The following is a 20707-nucleotide window of genomic DNA, read 5'->3' as shown; positions in this document are numbered from 1 at the left end:
TGAGGGACAGCACCCAGGCCCAGAGTTCAGGCCCCACGACCGGACCCAAAAAAAAAAAAAAAGAAAAGAAAGGGTTAACAGTCGTGTTCAAGGTCCCTGGGCTACTGAGCAGGCGCAGACAGTACGCACTGGTACAGGTTCTAGTGCCGGAGAGGCGGGCAGTGAGCGCCAGCCTCCTCCATCCCCTCCCCTTCCTCGGGCCTTTCTTTTTTCTTTTGCCAGTCCTGGGCCTTGAACTCAGGGCCTGAGCTTCTTTGGCTCAAGACTGGCACTCTACCACTTGAGCCATAGCACCACTTCAGGCTTTTTCTGAGTAGTCAGTTGGAGATAAGTGTCTCATGGACTTTCCTGCCTGGGCTTCAAACCGCAGTTCTCAGATCTCAGCTTCCTGAGTAGCAAGGATGACAGGCGTGAGCCACTAGTGCCCAGCTCTCTGGCCTTTCTTCAGGCTGACATTTGGCCACTCGAGCCGAGACTCCAGCTCTATTTCTGGGAGGGGGAGCAGTGTGGGTGTGCTACATTCTTTTCCTGATGAAGCTTTGCCTTTTGTCTTTTATTTTTCTGGTGCTGGTTCTGAGGCTTGCACTCAGAGCCTAGGCCCTGTCCCTGAGTGCCTTTCACTGAAGTTAGTAATCTACCACTTGAGCCTACTGCGCCACTTCCGGGTCTTTCTGAGTCATTGATTAAGAGTTTAAAGAGTGTCACAGACTTTCCCGCCCCAGCCGATTTCAAACTGCGATCCTCAGATCTCAGCCTCCTGAGTAGCTAGGATGACAGGCGTGAGCCGCCAGCTGGGATCGGAAGCATGAGCTACCATGCCCAGCTTGTTGTTGTTGTTGTTGAGATGGGGTTTGCCCTAACTCTTTGCCTGGGCTGGCCTTCAAACATGATCCTCCTCACCTCTGCCTCTGGAATAGCTGGGATTACAGGTGTGAGCCACCGTACCTGGCCTCCCTCTAGCGGCCTTTAGCTGCTTAGACTGGAGATGTGGGAGGATTTGCCTGCTGGATGGGGAGGTCCTGTGTATGTGTGGGGGGGGGGGGGCTCAGGGTCACCCCGGCAGCCAGCGTGTCTCTCACTGCTGTCTTTGCTTCCTTTGCAGCAGCTGCAGGTGGTGCCATTGTTCGGGGACATGCAGATCGAGCTGGCCAGATACATTAAGACCAGCGCTCACTACGAGGAGAACAAATCCAAGTGAGTGCCTGCCGTAATGTGTCTCGGCGTCCTCGACAGCACCCAGCCCTGGGCAGGGGGCCGGGGGGCCACTTCAGCCCCTCCCTCCTCCCCAGAGCCCCGGCACCCGCACTGGCCCGCCGCCCATCACCCGCCGGGGCCGCCCTCAGGGAGAGAGATGCTGCCTCAGTTTCTCCTTCCCCGGCTCAGGTTTTGTGGCCACGCAGTAAGTACGTGGTGGAGCTGTGGGTTCGTGGGTGGATCTGGCCTCAGAGCCGTCTGCTAAGCGCCTGGGGTCAGATCGTGCGAGAGCTGGGGGCGTCCTAAGCTCCTGGGGTCAGATCGCACTACAGCTGGGGGCATCCGGCCCCGGCCCCTGCCCATCTCTGCTCCTCACCCCTTTGGCCCCACGTGGGGGAAGCCTGGCCTTGCTCTGCTGGGCTGACAGCTGAGTTCCCCGTCACCAACAGACACGAGGGGCCGCTCGCTAGAGGCTCACGCCTGTCATCCTCGCTGCTCACGAGGCTGAGATCTGAGGATCGCGGTTCAAAGTCAGCCCAGCACAGGAACGTTCGTGTGATTCCTCTCTCCGCTTTACCAGCAAAAAGCCCAAAGTGAGCCAGGCACCGGTGGCTCACGCCTGTCATCCTAGCAAACGCAGGAGGCTGAGATCTGAGAATCGCGGTTCAAGGCCAGCCCAGGCAGCAAAGGCCGTGAGACTCTTGGCTCCAATTAGTCACAGGAAAATCCGGAAGTGGAGCTGTGGCTCAAGTGATAGAGCACTTGCCTTGAGCAAAAGCAGCCCAGGGACAGTGCCCTGAGTTCAAGCCCCAGGACACAGACACAGACACAGACACAGACACACACACACACACACACACACACACACACGGAGGTAGAACTGTAGCTCAACTGGTAGAGCACTAGCTTTGAGCACAAAAGCTCAGGGATGGTGCCCAGGCCCTGAGTTCAAGCTCCAGAATCAGCAAAAACAAATGAACAAAGGACACTAGCAGAGGGGCTTGGTCACCCTGGGCTGGAGCTCAGCCACGGGGACCCCAGGAAATGGAGATCTGTAGTCTGCAGAGGAGCTGGGACCCCCTCCTCCCTCACCCCCCAGCCTGGTTGCCCAGAAGACGGGCAGGGGGCCGGGCTGGGAGTCATGGGTTCGAGTGTGCCGGACCCTACAGAAGTGACTGCAAGACACAAACAGCGACGTGCAAGTGGGTCCCTCTGCCCGGACCCCAGCACTGGACACAGGAAGAGGAGCGAGGGGTGCTTTCATGCACCCCATCCTTCTATTTGGGCTGGTTTTCCTACTGGCGTTGTTCCACAGAGAAGGGAGAAAGGAAAGCGGGGGAAGGGGGGATGGACAGGAGCCGCGGCTGTGCACAGGGCTACGTAGTACCCACAGTGCAGGGCCGCCACTGGGAAAGAGGTCGCTTGCGGGGTCCTTGGCTCCAGTGCCAGCTCTTGTTACCTCTAGAAAGGCTGACACGAGCACACACACACAGGCACACACACACGCGCGTGCACACACATCCGTTGGCTCTGTGTGGAACTGGTAAGTTGTGGGCTGGGAGGAAAGGACACCAGGAGACCAGAGCGTCACTGCAGGAGCCAGAGAGGCCCGGGGAGAGGAGGATTGGGGGTGGAGGCCAAGTTTCTCTGAAAGAGAAACTGAGGAAAAGCCTCTTTGGTTTTGGTGGGTTGGTACAAACCCCCAGCCTGGCCTGCTGCCTGGAAGGGCGGCCTACACCACATGAGAGCCGTGCCACTGCTTGCCCAGAGAAGAGGAGGAAGAGAAGGAGGAAGAGGGGGAAGAAGAGAAGAAAGGGGGGAGGAGGGGAGAGGGTACAGACTATTTATTTATTTTGGTGAGTAACTGGAGATTAGAGTCTCAGTGACTTTCCTGCCCTGGCTGGCTTTGAACCGCGATCCTCAGATCTCAGCCCCACGAGTCGCTGGGGTTACAGACGTGAAAACCAGCACCCAGCCGGTGGGATCCCTCTTTGAAAGTACCTTTGGCGCGTCTTGGCTGCTCTGGCTCTTGCTTGGGTCCCCAGTCCCCGGTGCCTGTGCGGATGACCCGCCCCCATCCTGGAGGTCTTGGCTTTTTATCCTCTGTTATCTGGGCCTTGGGGGGGGGGGGAGGGGAAGGCTGCAGCAGGCTTTGGTCTCTGCAATCTCAAGGTGTTTGGGGGGAGCAGGTGCAGGTTCAAAGCATGCCTGCACGATTCTGAATCAGGAGGAGGAGGAGGGAAGGAGGGAGGAGGGAGCAGGAGCAGGCACACTGTCCCCACACGGGCCCGCAGCACTGTGCTTAGCGGACTCCACCGAGCAGGGCCAGAGCTAACCTGGGTTCCACGCAGAGCACAGGAGTGAGTGGAAGGAGCCAGGGGGCCCCCGTGCCTGGGGCGGGGACCGTCCCCCCCCGACGCTGCGGTCTCCCCCCCCCCGCAGGTGGACCTGCACGCAGAGCAGCATCAGCCCCCAGTACAACATCTGCGAGCAGATGGTACAGATCCGAGACGACCACATCCGCTTCATCTCCGAGCTCGCCCGCTACAGCAACAGCGAGGTGAGGGCGCGGCGCTCTACCACTGGAGCCACAGCCCCATTTCCAGCTTTTTCTGCATATGGGGTACTGAGGAATCGAACCCAGGGCCTCATGCATGCTAGGCAAGCGCTCTACCACTTGGGCCACAGCGCCACTTCTGGTTTTCTGGTGGTTAACTGGAGATAAGAGTCTCACAGATTGCCCTTCCCTGGGCTGGCGGCTTTGAACCATGATCCTCCCATCTCAGCCTCCTGAGTAGCTAAGGTTACAGTTGTGAGCTACCCGTGTCCTACTTTTTTGTCTTGTTTTGTTACTATGGAAACACAAGCAAGTCACGAGCCTCAGAGATAAGATAGCTCTGCAAAAGGAGGAAAAGCCGATTCCCTACAGCCTCCCAGCCCCCGAACTACAGTGAGTGTTTAGGGCCTGCTGGGTCTTTGGCACTCTTCTGTAGAAGTCAGCGCACATCTCTTTCCTCCGCCCCTTCATGGTGGAAGACCCATGTGCTCACTGCTGCCCCCGGCGGCCCGCGGTGATCATTTCTGTCGGGAACAGGCTGACAGACACAGGGTGGTTGTTAAATTAGTGGCCCACGTGGACAAGGTCTAACGCTAGTCTGCCTACTTCTGCCCTGCCTCTCCTTCCTCCTTCCTTCTTGCCCTCCCTCCCTCCCTCCTTTCTTCCTTCCATCCTTCCTTCTCTCTTTTTTCCTCCTTCCTTCCTTTCTTCCTCCCTCCCTTCTTTCCTCCCCTCCCTTCTTTCTTCCCTCCCTCCTTTCTTTCCTCCCTCCCTCCCTCTCTCTTTCTTCCTACTTCTCTCCCTCCCTCCCGCCTTTCTCCCTTCCTCCCTCTTCTCTTTCTCCTTTCTTTCCTCCTTTCCTCCTTCCCTTCTCTTCCTTCTTTCTCACTCCCTCCCTTGTTTCTCTTTATTCTTTCTTCCTTTCCTCCTTTCTACCTCCTTTTCTTTTTCCCTCCCTCCTTCTTTCCTTCCTTCCTCCTCCTCTCTCTCTTGTTTCTTTCTCTTCTTTCTTCCTTTCCTCCCCTCCCTCCTTTTTTCCCTCCCTTCCTCCGTTCCCTCTCTCCCTTCTTCTTTCCTCCTTTCTTCCTCCCTTCCTTTCTAGGGACCAAGCCTCAGGTCCACTACTCGAGCTATATCCCAGACCCCAGACCTTTAGCTTTCTTAGCAAATGTGTCCCTCCGCCAAGCTGGGCATGGGACTCATTTAAATTCTCATAAGCCAGGGCCGGCTGCTCCCTAGTGAGGATGCGTGGCTGTAAGAAGCATGGGCAGCCCTGGGTATCTATGGAGATGGAATTCGGGGTCCCCCCAGTACCCACACCCTCGGGTGCTGAGGGCTCCTATGTGAGCGGCATGGTCTGTGCATGGCTCACACACACACACACACACGCACACGCACGCACACACACGGGTAAGTCCCGGCCTCCGTGGCTCCCTCGGCCTGGGGCTGCGTACATTCCACACACACTCTGCACCCAGCTGCACGTGTGCACTGCAGATGCTGCACACGCCTCTTCCCGGACCTTCTCCGTCCACCATGTGTGAGCGGATTGCACACGGGGGAGAGGGCGGAGCGCATCGCCTATGTGGGGCTTCCCTGTCCCTGCGAGAGTTCTGGTTCATCAAGAACCCTCAGCTCTGAGCACTGCTGTGAGCACCTTTTGTGAGACTATCCATGCAATAATATACATATAATATACATGATCATTCCTGCTGCTAAAAGTGCTATATGACCTCTGTCCCTGTACTGTGAAATCACCCAGCAGCAGCCCAAGAAACAGGCCCTGCACTCCGGCCGGTAGGCTCAGACGTTCGCTTGCAATACAAGGGCTGAGCACCACGGGCAGAGAGTCTTGCACGGGTCTGCCATTGACTGACGGATGCCATGGGCACCGTGAGGCCCGGCCACACACCCACACGCCTGTATACCGCGTGGGAGCCACGTCCACGGCCGTATGTGACTGTGGAATATTGCACACACTGCAAAAGGTCTGTGTGTATCACAGCTTTGTAATCGGCCAGTCACGTCTCCAAAATGCATCCCACAATCAACTTTAGTGATTTGTGACGGGCATTTTATCTGAACTAGAACCAAGAAACGGGGGATTCGCTGTCCTAAGAGACAGTTGCTGCCAGGCACCCATGGCTCACGCCTGTCATCCTAGCTCCTCAGGAGGCTGAGATCTAAGGATCTCAGTTCGAAGCCAGCCCAGGGCAGGAAAGTCTGGGAGCTTCTTGTCTCCAGTGAACCACCAAAAAAAAAGCCAGGAGTGAAGCGATGGCTCAAGTGGTAGAGTGCCAGCCGAGGTCCTGAGTTTAAGCCCCAGAACCAGCACGAAAACCCTCCCTGTGCGTGGATGCTTTCCCGAGTGTCCCTGCAATCCAAGCCACTGGAAGAGGAGCAGGGGGCTGAGTTCAGGGGTCCGGTGCGTGGCTGGTGAAGGGCTCAGTCTCCGCCCCGTTTCACAGGTGGTGACGGGCTCCGGGCTGGACAGCCAGAAGTCAGACGAGGAATACCGCGAGCTCTTCGACCTGGCCCTGCGGGGCCTGCAGCTCCTGTCCAAGTGGAGCGCCCATGTCATGGAAGTGGTAGGTAGAGGCCGGGGGTAGAGAAGTGGAGGCCGAGGCTCAGGTATTGGAGGCGGAGGCCGAGCGCACCAGCCCCCCACACTGGCCTGTGTGTGTTTTGCACACGTCTCTCCGCTCTCTACCACGCGTCCTCAGCAGCCTGCACCCAGGGTATTTTTGGTCCGTGTGCACGTGTACAGAACTACAGTCCCAATCGGGACAACTTCCACTGCTTCCAAAGAAAACCATGCGCGCTCACCTCCAGCCCCTCCAGCCCAAGCATTCTCCTTTCCCTTTTTGCCCAGGGCTGGTGCTCTACCCCCTGGGCAACACCTCCAGCCCAGGTTTTTGCTGGCTCATGAGTAATGGAGTACCACAGACTGGGCTTGGGTCTCAGCCCTCTTGAGATTTTTTTTTTTGGAACTCTCTGCCTTTCGGCTAGGCGTTCTACTCTCTATGGCCATCGTGTCTTCCGTTCTAGATGTTTCTTACAAATAAGATTGTAGAGTGTGTGGTCGTTTGTACCTGGCTGCTTCTTTTTCTTTTTTTTCGGTCGGTCCTGGGGCTTGAACTCAGGACCTGGGCGCTGTCCCTGAGCTTTTTCGCTCATAGCGCTCTACCACTTTGAACCACAGCTCCACTTCCGATTTTCTGGCCGTTCACTGGAGATAAGAGTCTCATGGACTTTCCTACCCAGGCTGGCTTTAAACCGAGATCCTCAGATCTCAGCCTCCTGAGTAGCTGGGATTAAAGGCGTGAGCCACCAGCGCCTGGCCACTGGCTTCCTTGAGTTCCCCGAGTCAAGGTTCAGTCCCATTGATGAGGACCCTTTCCTTTTTCGTGGTCGGTAATATTCCACTGCACAGGAGCACCCGGGTTTGCCTCAGGCTCAGCACTGAGAGGTTCTCGATTGTTCTCTCTCTCCGACAGTACTCTTGGAAGCTGGTTCACCCCACAGACAAGTTTTGCAACAAGGACTGCCCGGGCACGGCGGAAGAGTACGAGAGGGCCACGCGCTACAACTACACCAGCGAGGAGAAGTTTGCCTTCGTGGAGGTAGGAGCGGACTCTGCCGCCCAACCTCCGCCGCTGAGCCTCCACTGCCGGGCCTCCGCCGCAGACCGCGGCCGCCCTGGGTGTTCTGGCCTTGTGTCTCAATTTTGCACACCCTTCCCTGTCCCCTCGTCCCATCCAGAGCTGGGCACCGGTGGCTCACGCCTGTCATCCTGGCTACTCAGGAGGCCAAGATGTAAATATCGCAGTTCAAAACCAACCCCGGACAGGAAAGTCTCTGAGACTCTTATCTCCAGTTAAACACTAATAAAGCCAGAAGTGGAGGTGTGGCTCAGGTGGTAGGGCATTACCCTTGAGCAAAATTAAAAAAAAAAAAAAAAAAAAAAAGCTCAGGGACATTGCCCAGGCCTTGAGTTCAAGTCCTAAGACCGCCGTTCCCTCCCTCCCACACACACACACAAAGTTGCTATTCAGAAACAATGAGAGATTCATATACAGGCTCACACCTGTTCACTAGAAAAATGGGCTGAAAGAAAACAGACAGCAAAAAGAAAAAACAAAATACCAAGCAGCTGAAAGAGACCCGAAAATCCTCAGGCAAAGACACACGACCGCGCCTTCGCTTCCGGCTTTGTGCTGGTTCGTTGGGAGGTCCGTGGTTAGTGGACTCTCCTGCCTGGGCTGGACGTAGAACCGTGATCCTCCAGATCTCAGCTTTCTGAGCTGCTCGGATTATAGGCGTGAGTCACAGGTGCCCGGCACCCATTCTCTTCCTTGGTTGACATACATAGTTGTACGTCTTTATGGGATCCAGTGCGTAATGATAAGATAATAAGTTGGGTGCACGGGACCCCTCTTGGGTGTGTGGGACTCCTCTCCAGTAGCCCTTTCGAGGTGATGCGGTGGTGATTAGGGTGATGGAGGCGACAGATAGAAAGGAGCAGAACAGCGATCCTCCTTCTTTTGTCCCCACCTGGGAGCATGGGGGGGAGGGGGCTGGCAGGCCTGACCAGCGCCGTGCCCCTCAGGTGATCGCGATGATCAAAGGCCTGCAGGTGCTCATGGGCCGCATGGAGAGCGTGTTCAACCAGGCCATCCGGAACACCATCTACGCCGCCCTGCAGGACTTCGCCCAGGTGACCCTGCGCGAGCCACTCCGGCAGGCCGTGCGCAAGAAGAAGAACGTGCTCATCAGGTGGGTCTTGGGGACGCCTCCCCCCCTCCCCCGCCGTTCCCCCCCCTCCCCTTCCCTCACCAAGCACTTCCCAAGCAAGGGGGACTCGCGGCAAGTCAAGCTAGACTCAGCTTCCCGGCTAGCCTGTGAACGAACACAGCTCCCCCGGCAAGTTCTAGTAGGTTCCCTGAGGAGACTGAACACGGAAGAGGGGGTGAAGCGTGTGTCTTTGGATTTGAGCCCAAGGCCAGCACTGGCTAGCTGTGTGCTGGGCGGGAGAGTCAGACCGATGCCTCCGGGCCTCGGTTTCCCTTGTCTGTAAAATGGGTACAACGAAGCTCAGGCCTAGGAATCCTAGCTACTCAGGAGGCTGAGAGCTGAGGATCGAGGTTCAAAGCCAGCCCAGGCAGGGAAGTCCATGAGACTCTCATCTCCAATGAACCACCAGAAAGCTGTGGCTCAAATGGTAGAGCATTAGCCCCTGGACAGAGCCCAGGCCCTGAGTTCAAGCCCCACGACTGACAAAAATGGGTATGATGGTGCCCCCCCCAACTGCAGTCCCCAGTCACGGGGGGGGGGGCTTGATGGAGGGACGGCATGCGGTGTGACCTCAGTCCACTAAGTCACAGCCGCCATTGGAACCCCAACTCCACACACGTCACCAGACATGCCCTCTCACCCCTGAGGGAGAGCGATTCTCCCGTCCCCGCTCACCCCAGCGTCCCCCCCACTACGACACCCAGGGGCACCTGGGTAAGGCAGCTTCCCCCAGGGTGGGGAGGGACAGGAAGTCCCCCTGGCGGGCCCCGCCTCCTTCTGGTGGTGAGTCCCCCCCCCCGCCCCCAGCGTCCTGCAGGCCATCCGCAAGACCATCTGCGATTGGGAGGGCGGCCGGGAGCCCCCCAATGACCCCTGCCTGCGTGGAGAGAAGGACCCCAAAGGGGGCTTCGACATCAAGGTGCCCCGGCGGGCCGTGGGGCCGTCCAGCACCCAGGTGAGCGCTCGGGCTGGCCGGCCGCCTCTGGTCACCGCTGGACGGGGGGGGGGGGCCTCGGCTGGGGGAGGGGCGGGGGGGGTCGCTGCTCTGAGGCTCAGGAGACCTGGATTCTAGTCCCAGACCCCTGTGTGACCTTGGCCACTACCTCTCTGTGCCTCAGTTGTGGGGGTTGGTACCCTAGTCAACATCGCAGCTGGTGCGTCTCCAAACCCCGCCCCACCCGAGCCCCCCCAAAGCCCACACGTCTCTCTCCGTCCCTTTGATCACGCCCCAGCCCCTCTCCCCGCCGTGCCCGCCCTCCGCACGCTCTGCCTCCCATGTGCTGAGTGGCGTGGGGCAAGTACCCGGGCCTCTCCCAGCCCTGAATCCTCTCTAACATGGCGACGATGAGTGCGAGGCTGGCTGCTGCCTTCCTCACCCCCACACCTCGCCTCCCAGCCTCGAGGACGCGAAGCCTCCACCCCTCCAAGACAGTCACATAGTCAGAAGCGCAGTGGAGCCGGGCTCCGTGGCCCACGCCTTCATCCTAGCTACTCAGGAGGCTGAGATCTGAGGATGGAGATGCGAAGCCAGCCCGGGCAGGAGCGTTTCACGAGACTCATACCTCCAATGAGCCACCAGAAAAGCAGGAGTGGAGCTGTGGGTAGAGTGGTAGAGCGCCAGCCTTGAATGAAAAAAAAAAAAGCCATGGGATAGCAGCGCCCAGGCCCTGAGTTCAAGTCCCAGGACTGTGTCACACACACACACAATGCTCAGTTGTCCACTGGAACCTCACGGCACGCCACACCTGTGGCATCCCATCATACAAGGAGGGAAGCCAATTTCCCGCCGTGTCCAAGGGACACGGTGCGTGGCGGGCTCGCTGCGGGACTGGGACAGCAGGTGCTTCTCACTGGAGCTGCTGGGGGGGGGGGTTCCCCACTTCATAGCACGCATCAGCCTCTCTGTGCTGTGAGTCTGTCTGGCGCCTCCTCTCCCTGTGTGTGTGTGTGTGTGTGTCTGTGTGCATGCGAGCGTGTGTGCATGCGTGTCAGGCAGACCGACGCCAGGCGATCGGGTGGGGTTGGCCTAGCTTTCCTTGGCTTTTAGCCTCCAACCTGTGCGTGCCGAGGTAGGCTGGGCTGCCTGGGGAACTGTAGAGTCAGAGCACTCTGGAGGAGTGAGGAGGAGGGAGAGGAGGAGGGAGAGCAGCAGCAGTAGATGGCAGGGAGGGAGCTCTGTAGGGATGCTGGCTTAGGTTAGGGCAGGGACTGTTCAGAGACACCCCCACCCCCCAATCAGAAAGGGGTGCTTGATTAATCCTGCCGCCCCTGGAGTCACCCCAAGAGAGAGCGTAGCCACGGTCCCTTGGCCCCCATCCCCCCCCCCATGGGGAAAATCTGAGGCCCAGAAAGGGCAGGTGACTTGTCCCGAGTGACAAGGTGAGTCCCAGATGGGGTGGGGGAGGGGGGCCCAAGAACCCAGGTCTCCTGGCCCCGCCCCTCCATCCCCCCCTCCTCCCCGTCTGCTCTGGTGAATAGGTGGAGGGGGCAGGGCCGGCCCTGTCCTGGTTGAGTCTCAGCAGGTTAGAGCTAGCATGTCCTTGGAGGCCATGGATAGAGCAGGGGTTGGCTTTCTCAGCGCCCCGCGTCCCCGGTGAGGGCCAGGCCCGCGGCGTGGCGAGGTGGCGGGCAGGAAGGAGCGGCTGGGAGGCTGGAGCGTCTCGGCCACCTGGCATCGGTCACGTCTTCCCCATTGTATACAATACCTCTTGCTTTTCTCTCTCTCTCTCTCTCTCTTTCTCTCTCTCCCTCTCTCCCTCGTCCCTGTCTCTCCCGCCCTCCCGTCCCCACCTTCCTCCTCTCCCGTTGTGTCTTAGGCCTGCCAGTGGTCCCCGAGGGCTTTGTTTCACCCCACTGGTGGCACACAGAGCCGAAGAGGCTGCCGATCCCTGGTATTCCGCCGGCTGGCTGGGGGGGGGGGTGCCTGCTCCCTCACAGCCCCTTCTGGCCCTCAGATTCAGTGGCGTTGGAAAGGTGTAGCTCGTGGCAGAGAGCACAGTCGCGTGCCCTGTGCACGCAGGGCACGTTGAACGCAGCTCCCTGTCTGTCTAGTAGTCTCCTGTGTAAGTACTGATGTTAAGTACTGCTGTCGGCTCCAGGCAGGTTGTGCGGTGTGGCTCCAGGCCACCAGGGGGCGCTGTCACTCACAGACACACTCAGCAAACGGGATCGGAAACTGGCGGTGGTTGGTCGGTGGGTGGATGGGGCGGGTGGAGCCGGGCGGGGTGGGGAGCACTCTTACCCTCCTCCCGTTGCACACCTCTTCAAGATGTTCAAGCTGCACCGGGCCAATCTGAGATGGCATCTGGTCTACCCGCCCCCTCCCCTTTCCCCTCTTGTTAGACACCACAACTGGAGCCCAGAGAGGGGCCTGTGCTCCTAAGGTCACACAGCAAGTCAGGAAGACCTCCTGGCCTTGTACCCAGGTCTCCTGATTCCCAGCGCAGTGCCCCACCCATGGGACCCACCATGGAAAAGGTGGGGGGACCACAGTGACACAGAGCAGGAGGGTCTCCCCGATACCACCACGGGGCGAAGCTGGGCAGTGCTGCCCGGGAACCTCAGGTCCAAAGGCTGCCCTGGGCATCAAAAGGAGCTTCCTTCCCAGCTGGCCAGTTTCCCCTCCTGGAGGTTTTCACAAGGGCTGTCAGTGGTGGAGCCATCCGCCATGTTGCCAGACCCTGGACGGCTCACACACACACACACACTCACACACACACACACACACACAGAGCTTTCACAGTGCCAGATTTACTGCTCCACCTAGACAGTAATTTGTGAGGAAAGAAAGGAAGGAAGGAAGGGAGAGAGGGAGAGAGAGAGAGAAGGAAGGAAGGAAGACAGATCCTACAAATAACCTTCAGTAACCTTTCCCCCAGGGTGGAGGCCCAGCCTTTGGCCTTTGACCTTGACGTTGACCTTGTCCTCTTCCTTTCTTTCTCCAGCTGTACATGGTACGCACCATGCTGGAGTCTCTCATCGCCGACAAGAGTGGCTCCAAGAAGACCCTGCGCAGCAGCCTGGACGGGCCCATTGTCCTCGCCATCGAGGACTTCCACAAGCAGTCCTTCTTCTTCACCCATCTGCTCAACATCAGCGGTGAGCGCCAGGGCGGGCGGGGCCCAGCCCCACCAGACCACACCCTTGATTTTCCCGGTGGAATCTGGGAGATGGGCGGGGCATCTGTTAGGACCTGGCCGAAGGTGTCTGATCATTGATTTGGGTGAATGGATCAGGGGAGGCCACGCGAGCCCTCAGGGCTCGGGAGAGGCCGGCCACCCTCAGCTGGGAATCCCCGGCATGCCAGGGTTGGGCAGGAAGGGCCGAGGGAGACCCCAGGATGTGTGAGCCTTGATAGTGCGTAAAAGAGAATGATGTTAGCAATGTAGGCACCCATCCGAGGCAGACAGACAGACACACACACACACAGACACAGAGACTGTCTTGGGTGTTCTTTCCGTTGTTGCTGAGTTTGGGCAGTGCTGTGCTTGGAACTCAGGGCCTTGTACAACCCGGTGTTGTGCTGTAGTTGTTTTGTTGTTGTTGTTCTCAGAAACAGTCTCACTTTTTTTTCCCGCCCCAGGCCAGCCTCAAACTACTCTCCTCCTCTGTCCTCTGCTTAGATGCATGAGACCACACCTGGCTTCTTGGTTGAGATGAAGTCTCGCTTGCCTTTTTCTGGGCTTTGGGCCTTGAATTTTGACCTGGCCCATCTCTGCCTCCTTGAGCTGGGATGACAGGCGTGAGCTGCCACGCCTAGCTCTAGAAGCACTGTGTTAGACTTCAGCTGTAGATAACTCTGTGTGGTGGGGGGGATAGAAATGGTCCCACAACTCCCCCCAGGACCCCCACTTCCTCTCACCACCTCTCCCTGTGCCCACAGAAGCGCTGCAGCAGTGCTGCGACCTCTCCCAGCTCTGGTTCCGAGAGTTCTTCCTGGAGCTCACCATGGGCCGGCGCATCCAGTTCCCCATCGAGATGTCCATGCCTTGGATTCTGACGGACCACATCCTGGAGACCAAGGAGCCTTCCATGATGGAGTGAGAGGCGGGGCCTGGGCTGCAGGGGCGGAGCCTGGGCTGCAGGGGCGGGGCCTGGGCTGCAGGGGCGGGGCCTGGGCTGCAGAAGGCAGAGGCCTGGGTCTTAGGGGCAGGGCCTGAGTCACAGGGGGCGGGGCCTGGACTATTGGGGCAGAGCCTGAGCTGTAGGGGGTGGGGCCTGGGTTTCAAGGGCGTGGCCTGGGCCACAGAGGGCGGGGCCTGGGCTGCAGATGGCTCCCCAGGCTTCATTCGCCTCCACTTTGCCCAGTGAGGCCGCCCATCCCGGGGTCCGGCCTGGCCCCGGGCCCCCCTGCGCCTCCCTGGAAGCTCGGATCCCCCCCCCCCCCCGCCAGTTGGTAAACCACCCGCCCTCCCCTCTGCCCCCTCTTCCCCGCACCAGGTACGTCCTCTACCCGCTGGACCTGTACAACGACAGCGCCTACTACGCGCTGACCAAGTTCAAAAAGCAGTTCCTGTACGACGAGATCGAGGCCGAGGCGAGTGAGCTGACTGCGATCGCCGGTGTTGGCAGGCGCGGGGGACACGCTGCTGTCACTGGCCACCCTCGCGCCAGCGCCTCCCAGGGCTGGGATTCCAGGCGGGAGCCACCCTTCCCTGCTCGTTCTTTGAGATGAGATTTCCCAAACTCTGATTTTTCCTTTTCTTTCTCCTCCCCTCCCCCCATACTGGCCTCAAACCACAGTCCTCCTATGGCTGCCTCCCAAGGAGCTGCCTGGAGTGGGGGGAAGGGGGGGAAAGAGGGTTCCCCTGGGGATCTGGATGCTCCCAGTCCCGATCAGAGCCCCCTCCAGGCCCCCCCAGCCCCCCCCAGGCCCTGTGCTGTGTGTGAGCCTTTGAATGAATTCGCTCTGGGGCTGAGCCCCTGACAGGGAAAGACTCATGGATGAACCCTTCCACCACCACCACCAAGTGTGCCGGTATCTTCGCACCCTGCTGCAGCCCCAGCCCCATCTGCCCAAACCCCACCCTTGTCTTTCTCTGGCTTTGGTCTCTCTGCATCAGGAGCGCCATAATCTCCTGTGGGGATCACACAGCACTGACGCACGAGACTCCCACGTTAACAAACCAGAGTGATCCGTTGAAGCCCAGTGTGGAAGTGGGGGGTGGGGGTGGGGAGGGAGCAGCTTTTACATTTCTAACCATGTTATTATAATCAGATTTGCAAAGTAAAAACAAACATCAAAGAACTGTAAAAGAAATAGAACCAAGACAACCTATGGGCAGTGATGGCCGCTGGGTGGCTCTAGGGTGAGCCCAGTAAGAATGAAGCCAGGGAGGTGACAGGTGGAGGATTTCACATCCGGGTCAGGGCTGAGGAGTGGCGCCATGATGGGGAGGTTGGTTCCCCTGCAGCCCTTTTGGGCTCTGTGTGAGCTCGTGCTTGAGTTTGTTTCTGTGCGCATGCATGTGCACACCAGTCCTGGGGCTTGATCTCAGGGCCTCACGCTCTCATTTGGCTTTTCACTCAAGTGTGGTGTGATGTGGGAGTCTCACAGACTTTCCTGCCTGGGCTAGCTTTGAACCATGATCCTCAGATCTCAGGATATAGACGTGAACTTCGCTTCATCTGTTAACTGAGTACCTTGATTACAAGGGGTAATCAGACTTACCTTGACACAGACTCCCTCCCTTCCTTCCTTCCTTCTTCCCTTCCTTCCTTCCTTCCTTCCTTCCTTCCTTCCTTCCTTCCGTCCTCCCGTCCTCCCGTCCTCCCGTCCTCTCTTCTCTCGCCCTTCCCCTCTCTCTCTTCTGTTTTCCTTCAAAGCTGTCTTGAAGTTGAGAACATGCCTGGGGGAGGGAATGCAGCCCCAGCCACTCTGTTCCACTCCCTGGAGTTTGTGTAACGGCCATCGGGTGGCGCTGCTGTGTGACTGACCCGCTTCCCTCCTCAGGTGAACCTGTGTTTTGACCAGTTTGTCTACAAGCTGGCGGACCAGATCTTCGCCTACTACAAGGCCATGGCGGGCAGGTAGGAGAGCCGGGGCTGGACGCAGCCATCCTTCCCAACGCTGTGTCTAGAGGGCACACCTCCCTCTCCCCTCTGGGAGCACGTAAGGAGAAGAGAGCTGTTCGAGGGGGCGGGGCTGGGTGCTGGAATCCTTGGAGAGGAGCGATGGGCAGATACGGTGCCAACTTCATGGGGCAGAGAGATGCTGATGAGACAAGGTTATGTGCTGTCTTACGAAGAGGGGTTTATGAGCAATGGTAAAATGCACAGCTTGTGGAATAGAAAGGCAGTGTGGAAGAGAGCAATGTGTTCCTGGAAATGGCAGGCAAAGGGAACTTCCTGTGCTGAGTCCCTGTGGCAGAAGTAGCAAAAATCCTAGAGCCTGCCTGGTTCGGGTGTTAATGCCGGTTGTTGTCCCGCCGGTAGCCACGAGAGGGCACTGTGAGGAGCTGGGCGAGGAAGGCAGGGCAGATCAGCACCTGGGCATTTAGTGCGCGAGGCTGGCTAGTAGCTTCATGGTAATTTGCTGGCCCTTTTTAAAAAAAAAATGTAGAAGTCTGAGCCAGGCCAGGTGCTAGGTAGCACAGGCCTGTAATCCCAGCTACTCCTGAGGCTGCGATTTGATGATTGAACAGCCAGCCTGAGCAGAAAAGTCTAGCTTAGACGCCATCGCTAGAATAACCACGCAGAAAATGTGGACTGGAGGCAGAGATCAAGTGGTAGAGCACCAGCCTAAGTAAGCAAGCGGAGCAAGAGCATGAGGCCCAGAGTTCAAATCCTGATGAAAAGAAAAAAAGTCTGGAGGAGGGATGGGAGCAAGGAGGGATGTGTGAAAAGCAGACAGGAAGACAATGGAGAAGCTAACGCAGAGACATGGCGCGTTTTACAGAATCCTGACATTACTGGGGGTATGGTAACTAAACAGGAATTCCTGTGTGTGTGTGTGCGTGTGTGTGTGTGCGTGTGTGTGTGTGTGTGTGTGTGAATTCAGTTGGGGCAGCCTGGGCACTATCCCTGAGCTCTTGTGCTCAAGGCTTGTTAGTGCTCTACCACTTTGAACCACAGCTCCACTTCCAGTTTTTGAGTGGCTAATTGGAGATAAGCGTCTCACAGACTTTCCTGCCTGGGCTGGCTTTGAACCGCAATCCTCAGATCTCAGCCTCCTGAGTAGCTAGGATTACTGGGGTGAGCCACCAGCGCCTGGCTTACAAATTCATACTTTTATGTCAGCACAGTAATGGGAGTGAATGTCATAAGCCATGCACTCACAAACTATGAAAATGGAAAATGTCATGTTACACATCTATGCCTGTGTGTGTATATAAACATTGTGTGGGTCCTGGTGTGCTTGAACTCAGGGCTGTGCTCTTGCTCAACTTTTTCGCTCAGGCACTGGTGCTCTACCACTTGAGCCACACCACCACCTCCAACTTTTTGCTGATTAAGTGTAGATAAAAGTCTACTGGAGGGCTGGGAAGGTGGCTCAGAGGTAGAGCGCTTGCCTTGCATGCATGAGGCCCTGCGTTTGATTCTTCAGCACCACATAAGCAGAAAAAGCCAGAAGTGGCACTGTGGCTCAAGTGCTAGCCTTGAGCTGAAGAGCTGAGGGACAGCGCCCAGATCCAGAGTTCAAGCCCCACGACAGACCAAAAGAAACAAAAAAGGCTACCAGAGTTGTGTTCCCCGGGATGGCTAGCAGCCATGATTGTCCAGTCTCGGCCTCTGAGCCCCCAGCGCCCAGCGCTCTGCGTGCTTATTCATGATCAGTCTCTCACAACTAAGGTGTAAACTCCCTGAAGACAGGAACCCCACATCTAGAATGTTCCCTGGGTTATACTCAGCACAGACTCAACTATCTTGTGGTAGACAGACAGACAGACAGAGGCAAGCAGCCCATCTGTAACTGACTCCCCCCCCCCCATTCTGAGCTCCTGGCTGGCACTAAGCGTCCCCCCGCGGGGTGCAGACAGCGCTGTACTGCGGAAGGGAGAGGCCGTGGGTAGAGCAGGTCTGCGGCCGAGCGAGGGAGGTGCTGTTCATCCGGGGGTTTAGTGGATCTGTTTCCGCTTGGTTTTCCCAGCGTGCTCTTGGACAAACGCTTCCGGGCCGAGTGTAAGAATTATGGGGTGATCATCCCGTACCCACCCTCCAACCGCTACGAGACGCTGCTGAAGCAGAGACACGTGCAGGTATGGGGTGCGGGGGGGCGTCTAGGAAGATGGCACCTGCCACCTTCGTGCCCAAAGCCGGGGTGCTGTGCCCAGGAACTGCCCAGCGGAGGGATTCTGAGACGTGGGTAAAACCCAGGCAGAGCCTTACGGACTTTGCTACATCGTAGGCTTCCTCTCCTATCTGCGAGCTTGCCTCGGGAGATCGGGAACCCCCAAATCCTCGCATCCTAACCTGCGGCACCCCCCTCCCCTCCCCACTTTCTGATGGGCAAATCTCCCCTGGAGAAGGGAAGCGGACCGTGATGCCTTCAGAATGGATCCCAGCAGACCAGCCAGGGCAGAAACTGGGGTCCCTGTATGTGTGGGGGTGACCCCGAGGGAGAAGCTTGACCCTGGGGAGCTGGAAGACATTGTAGTGAGCCCAGCGGCCTCCGCGGCTGGCGCCCCAATGGACGCTGAGCCCCACCTTCCCCTGCCCTTGGCCAAACGTCCATCTCCTCTGCCCTCTGTACTTTTTTTTGGGGGGGGGGTCCCTTTGGTTCTTGTCAGGGGCCAGAGCTGAGACCAAGGAGGCGTTGGAACAAAAAGGAAACCCCTCTTAACCTTGACAGTCCCGCGCGTTCCCCTCGCTGTGAAAAATCCACGGGAAGGGAGAGAATTGTACGAAAAAAAGCAACGTGTCCACCACCTCCGCCAGCTCGGGGGCAAAGAGAGCGATGCTTTGGGGGTACTCTGTGCACCCCACTGCAGCAGCAGGAGAACCCCCCCCCGGGACTCAGAGCCCTGACTGGCGTGGGCAGAGAGGACCGTTACCCTGAGCGAAATCACAGCTGCGCACCGGCGCTCAGCACCGTGCATTCACTCGGTGCTCAGCACCGTGCGCTGGGTGCACACAGCAGGCGCTCAATAAATGCTGCTGGCATCTCCCCAGCAGCTGCAGCCCTGCCCTGCGTGTCCCCGTGGCACAGAGTAGACTGGCCGGAGAGGGGGCGCTGCCGGCCCAGGAAAGAGGCAGGAAGAGCCTGAATTGGGGGCTCCCCGCACCCCGCGTGCCAGCCTGCTCTGACCCTCCCCCAACGAGCCCCAGTTTTCTCTGGTTTTCCATAGTTGAGAGGACAGCAGGGATCGCCCGGGGGGGGGTGTGTGCTCACTGTGTGTGTGTGTGTGTGTGTGCGTGTGTGACAGGTTACACACACACCTTTTACCCACGGGGAACACGGGTGGATAGCAGGACATTGCACGGTGCGTGTGCCAGCCCGCAAACTGCAAACACCAGCTCACCCAGATGCTGAGCCAGACGCCGCCTCCACGCAGCCCTCCAGACTCCTCCCCTCCCCAGCCCAGCTTCCTGCCCCCCTGCATTTGATGGACAGGTGTCTGAAAATCTTACCGAACTCCCTTCCTCTCTCCACCCTGCCTTTCCTCCTCCCCTCCTCTCCCCTCCTCCCTTCTTCCCCTCCTCTCCTCTCCCTTTCTCCCCTCCCCTCTCTTCCCCTCCACTCCTCTGCCCCATCCGCTTCCCCTGCCACCAGCTCTTGGGTAGATCCATCGACTTGAACAGACTCATTACTCAGCGCATCTCTGCCGCCATGTACAAATCCTTGGACCAGGCCATCAGCCGCTTCGAGAGCGAGGATGTGACCTCCATTGTGGTAAGGGGGGCTGGGGCTGGGGAGGGGGGTCCTGCTCCAGGTTGCTGCGTGGGAAGTGTTGTTAGCTGTACTGGGAGGTGGAGACGCCCCCTGCCCCCCATCGAGGCTCAGCTGTGCCCCGGGGGCCCTGGGAGCCAGCCAGGGCACAGGAGGGGCGCGTGGTGGGTGTCCTGCCGGCTCTGCTGCCCCTGCCCGGAAGCTCTTAATCCTTGTTTGACATGAGACCCCATGAGTCCTGTCCTCATCTCCTCAGTGAGAGAGAGAGAGAATAAGAGCAAAGGTAGAGTACACTAGAACATATCCCCCCTTTTGGTCAATCATGGGGCTTGAACTCTGGGCCTGGGCACTGTCCCTGAGCTGTGTTTTGCTCCAGGCTAGCGCTCTACCACTTGAGCCACTGCGCCACTTTGGGCTTTTTCTGTGTAAGTGGTACTGAGGAATGGAACCCAGGGCTTCACACATGCTGGGCAAGCAGTCTGCCTCTGAGCCACCTTTCCAGCCCCACCATTGCCAATATTCCATAGCAAATGATCTCAAAACACCCAAAGCCCAAAGTTCCCGTGTGTCAGCCTAACAGCAAGAGCTCGAGAGGTCGTGGCTTGTCCTCATGACTTCCGTGGTCCAGGCTCTCTATCGATGGTGACACTAGGACTCAGGAGAAGGTGAGCGGGTGCGGGGGATTCGGGGTAAAGTCTGCATGGCCCAGAGCTTCTCTCCCGTGGCAGGAGCTGGAGTGGCTGCTGGAGATTAACCGCCTCACGCACCGGCTGCTCTGCAAGCACATGACCCTGGACAGCTTCGACACCATGTTCCGGGAGGCCAATCACAACGTCTCGGCCCCCTATGGCCGCATCACCCTGCACGTCTTCTGGGAACTGAACTTCGACTTCCTCCCTAACTATTGCTACAATGGCTCCACCAACCGGTACGGTGCGGGGGGGGGGGGTCCCTGTTCCCCCAGGGTGGGGGGGCTGGGCCGGCTGCCTGCTCCCCACGGGGTCACTTGGGCTCGTGAGGCCTCTGGGCCAGAGGAGGGCAGCGAGGAGTCGAAGCAAAGACCATCTCCTGGTGGGGAGCCAGGTGGCCCTCAGGGAACGCTGCTGGCTCTGCAGCAGAGAGGCTGGGGCGGCCCTCGCCATGGGCCGTGGGCCCACGGAAAACCCTGCGGGATGCAGCAGCTGCAGCAGCAATAGACACGCGTCAGCCTCTTGCCTTTAGGGACCCTGGATCACACTGGCCGAGCAAAGACATCCACGCGTGTGCCCACGGGCGATGCAGAACACACCCGCACAGCACACACGGGCGATGCAGAACACACCCGCACAGCACAC

General features: G+C 58.4%; 1 protein-coding gene across 1 annotated transcript in view; it reads left to right on the top strand.

Annotated features, from left to right (window-relative positions):
- The window catches only part of Cyfip2 (cytoplasmic FMR1 interacting protein 2), a 103821-nt gene that overhangs the window by 50370 nt on the left and 32744 nt on the right, over nt 1-20707 (top strand). Inside the window, exons 7-19 of the mRNA XM_013030874.1 lie at nt 1103-1194; nt 3637-3754; nt 6220-6339; nt 7249-7374; nt 8361-8527; nt 9353-9500; nt 12490-12643; nt 13428-13584; nt 13985-14081; nt 15498-15574; nt 17634-17742; nt 19257-19376; nt 20102-20301. Coding sequence (XP_012886328.1) covers nt 1103-1194; nt 3637-3754; nt 6220-6339; nt 7249-7374; nt 8361-8527; nt 9353-9500; nt 12490-12643; nt 13428-13584; nt 13985-14081; nt 15498-15574; nt 17634-17742; nt 19257-19376; nt 20102-20301 — 1685 coding nt within the window. The remainder of the gene's footprint in view (nt 1-1102; nt 1195-3636; nt 3755-6219; nt 6340-7248; nt 7375-8360; nt 8528-9352; nt 9501-12489; nt 12644-13427; nt 13585-13984; nt 14082-15497; nt 15575-17633; nt 17743-19256; nt 19377-20101; nt 20302-20707) is intronic.

The sequence above is a fragment of the Dipodomys ordii genome, unplaced genomic scaffold (assembly GCF_000151885.1).
Source record: "Dipodomys ordii isolate 6190 unplaced genomic scaffold, Dord_2.0 Scaffold135, whole genome shotgun sequence".
Lineage (NCBI taxonomy): Eukaryota > Metazoa > Chordata > Mammalia > Rodentia > Heteromyidae > Dipodomys > Dipodomys ordii.
Note: the sequence above shows the minus strand (reverse complement) of the source record. Positions and strands in the feature narration are given on the sequence as shown.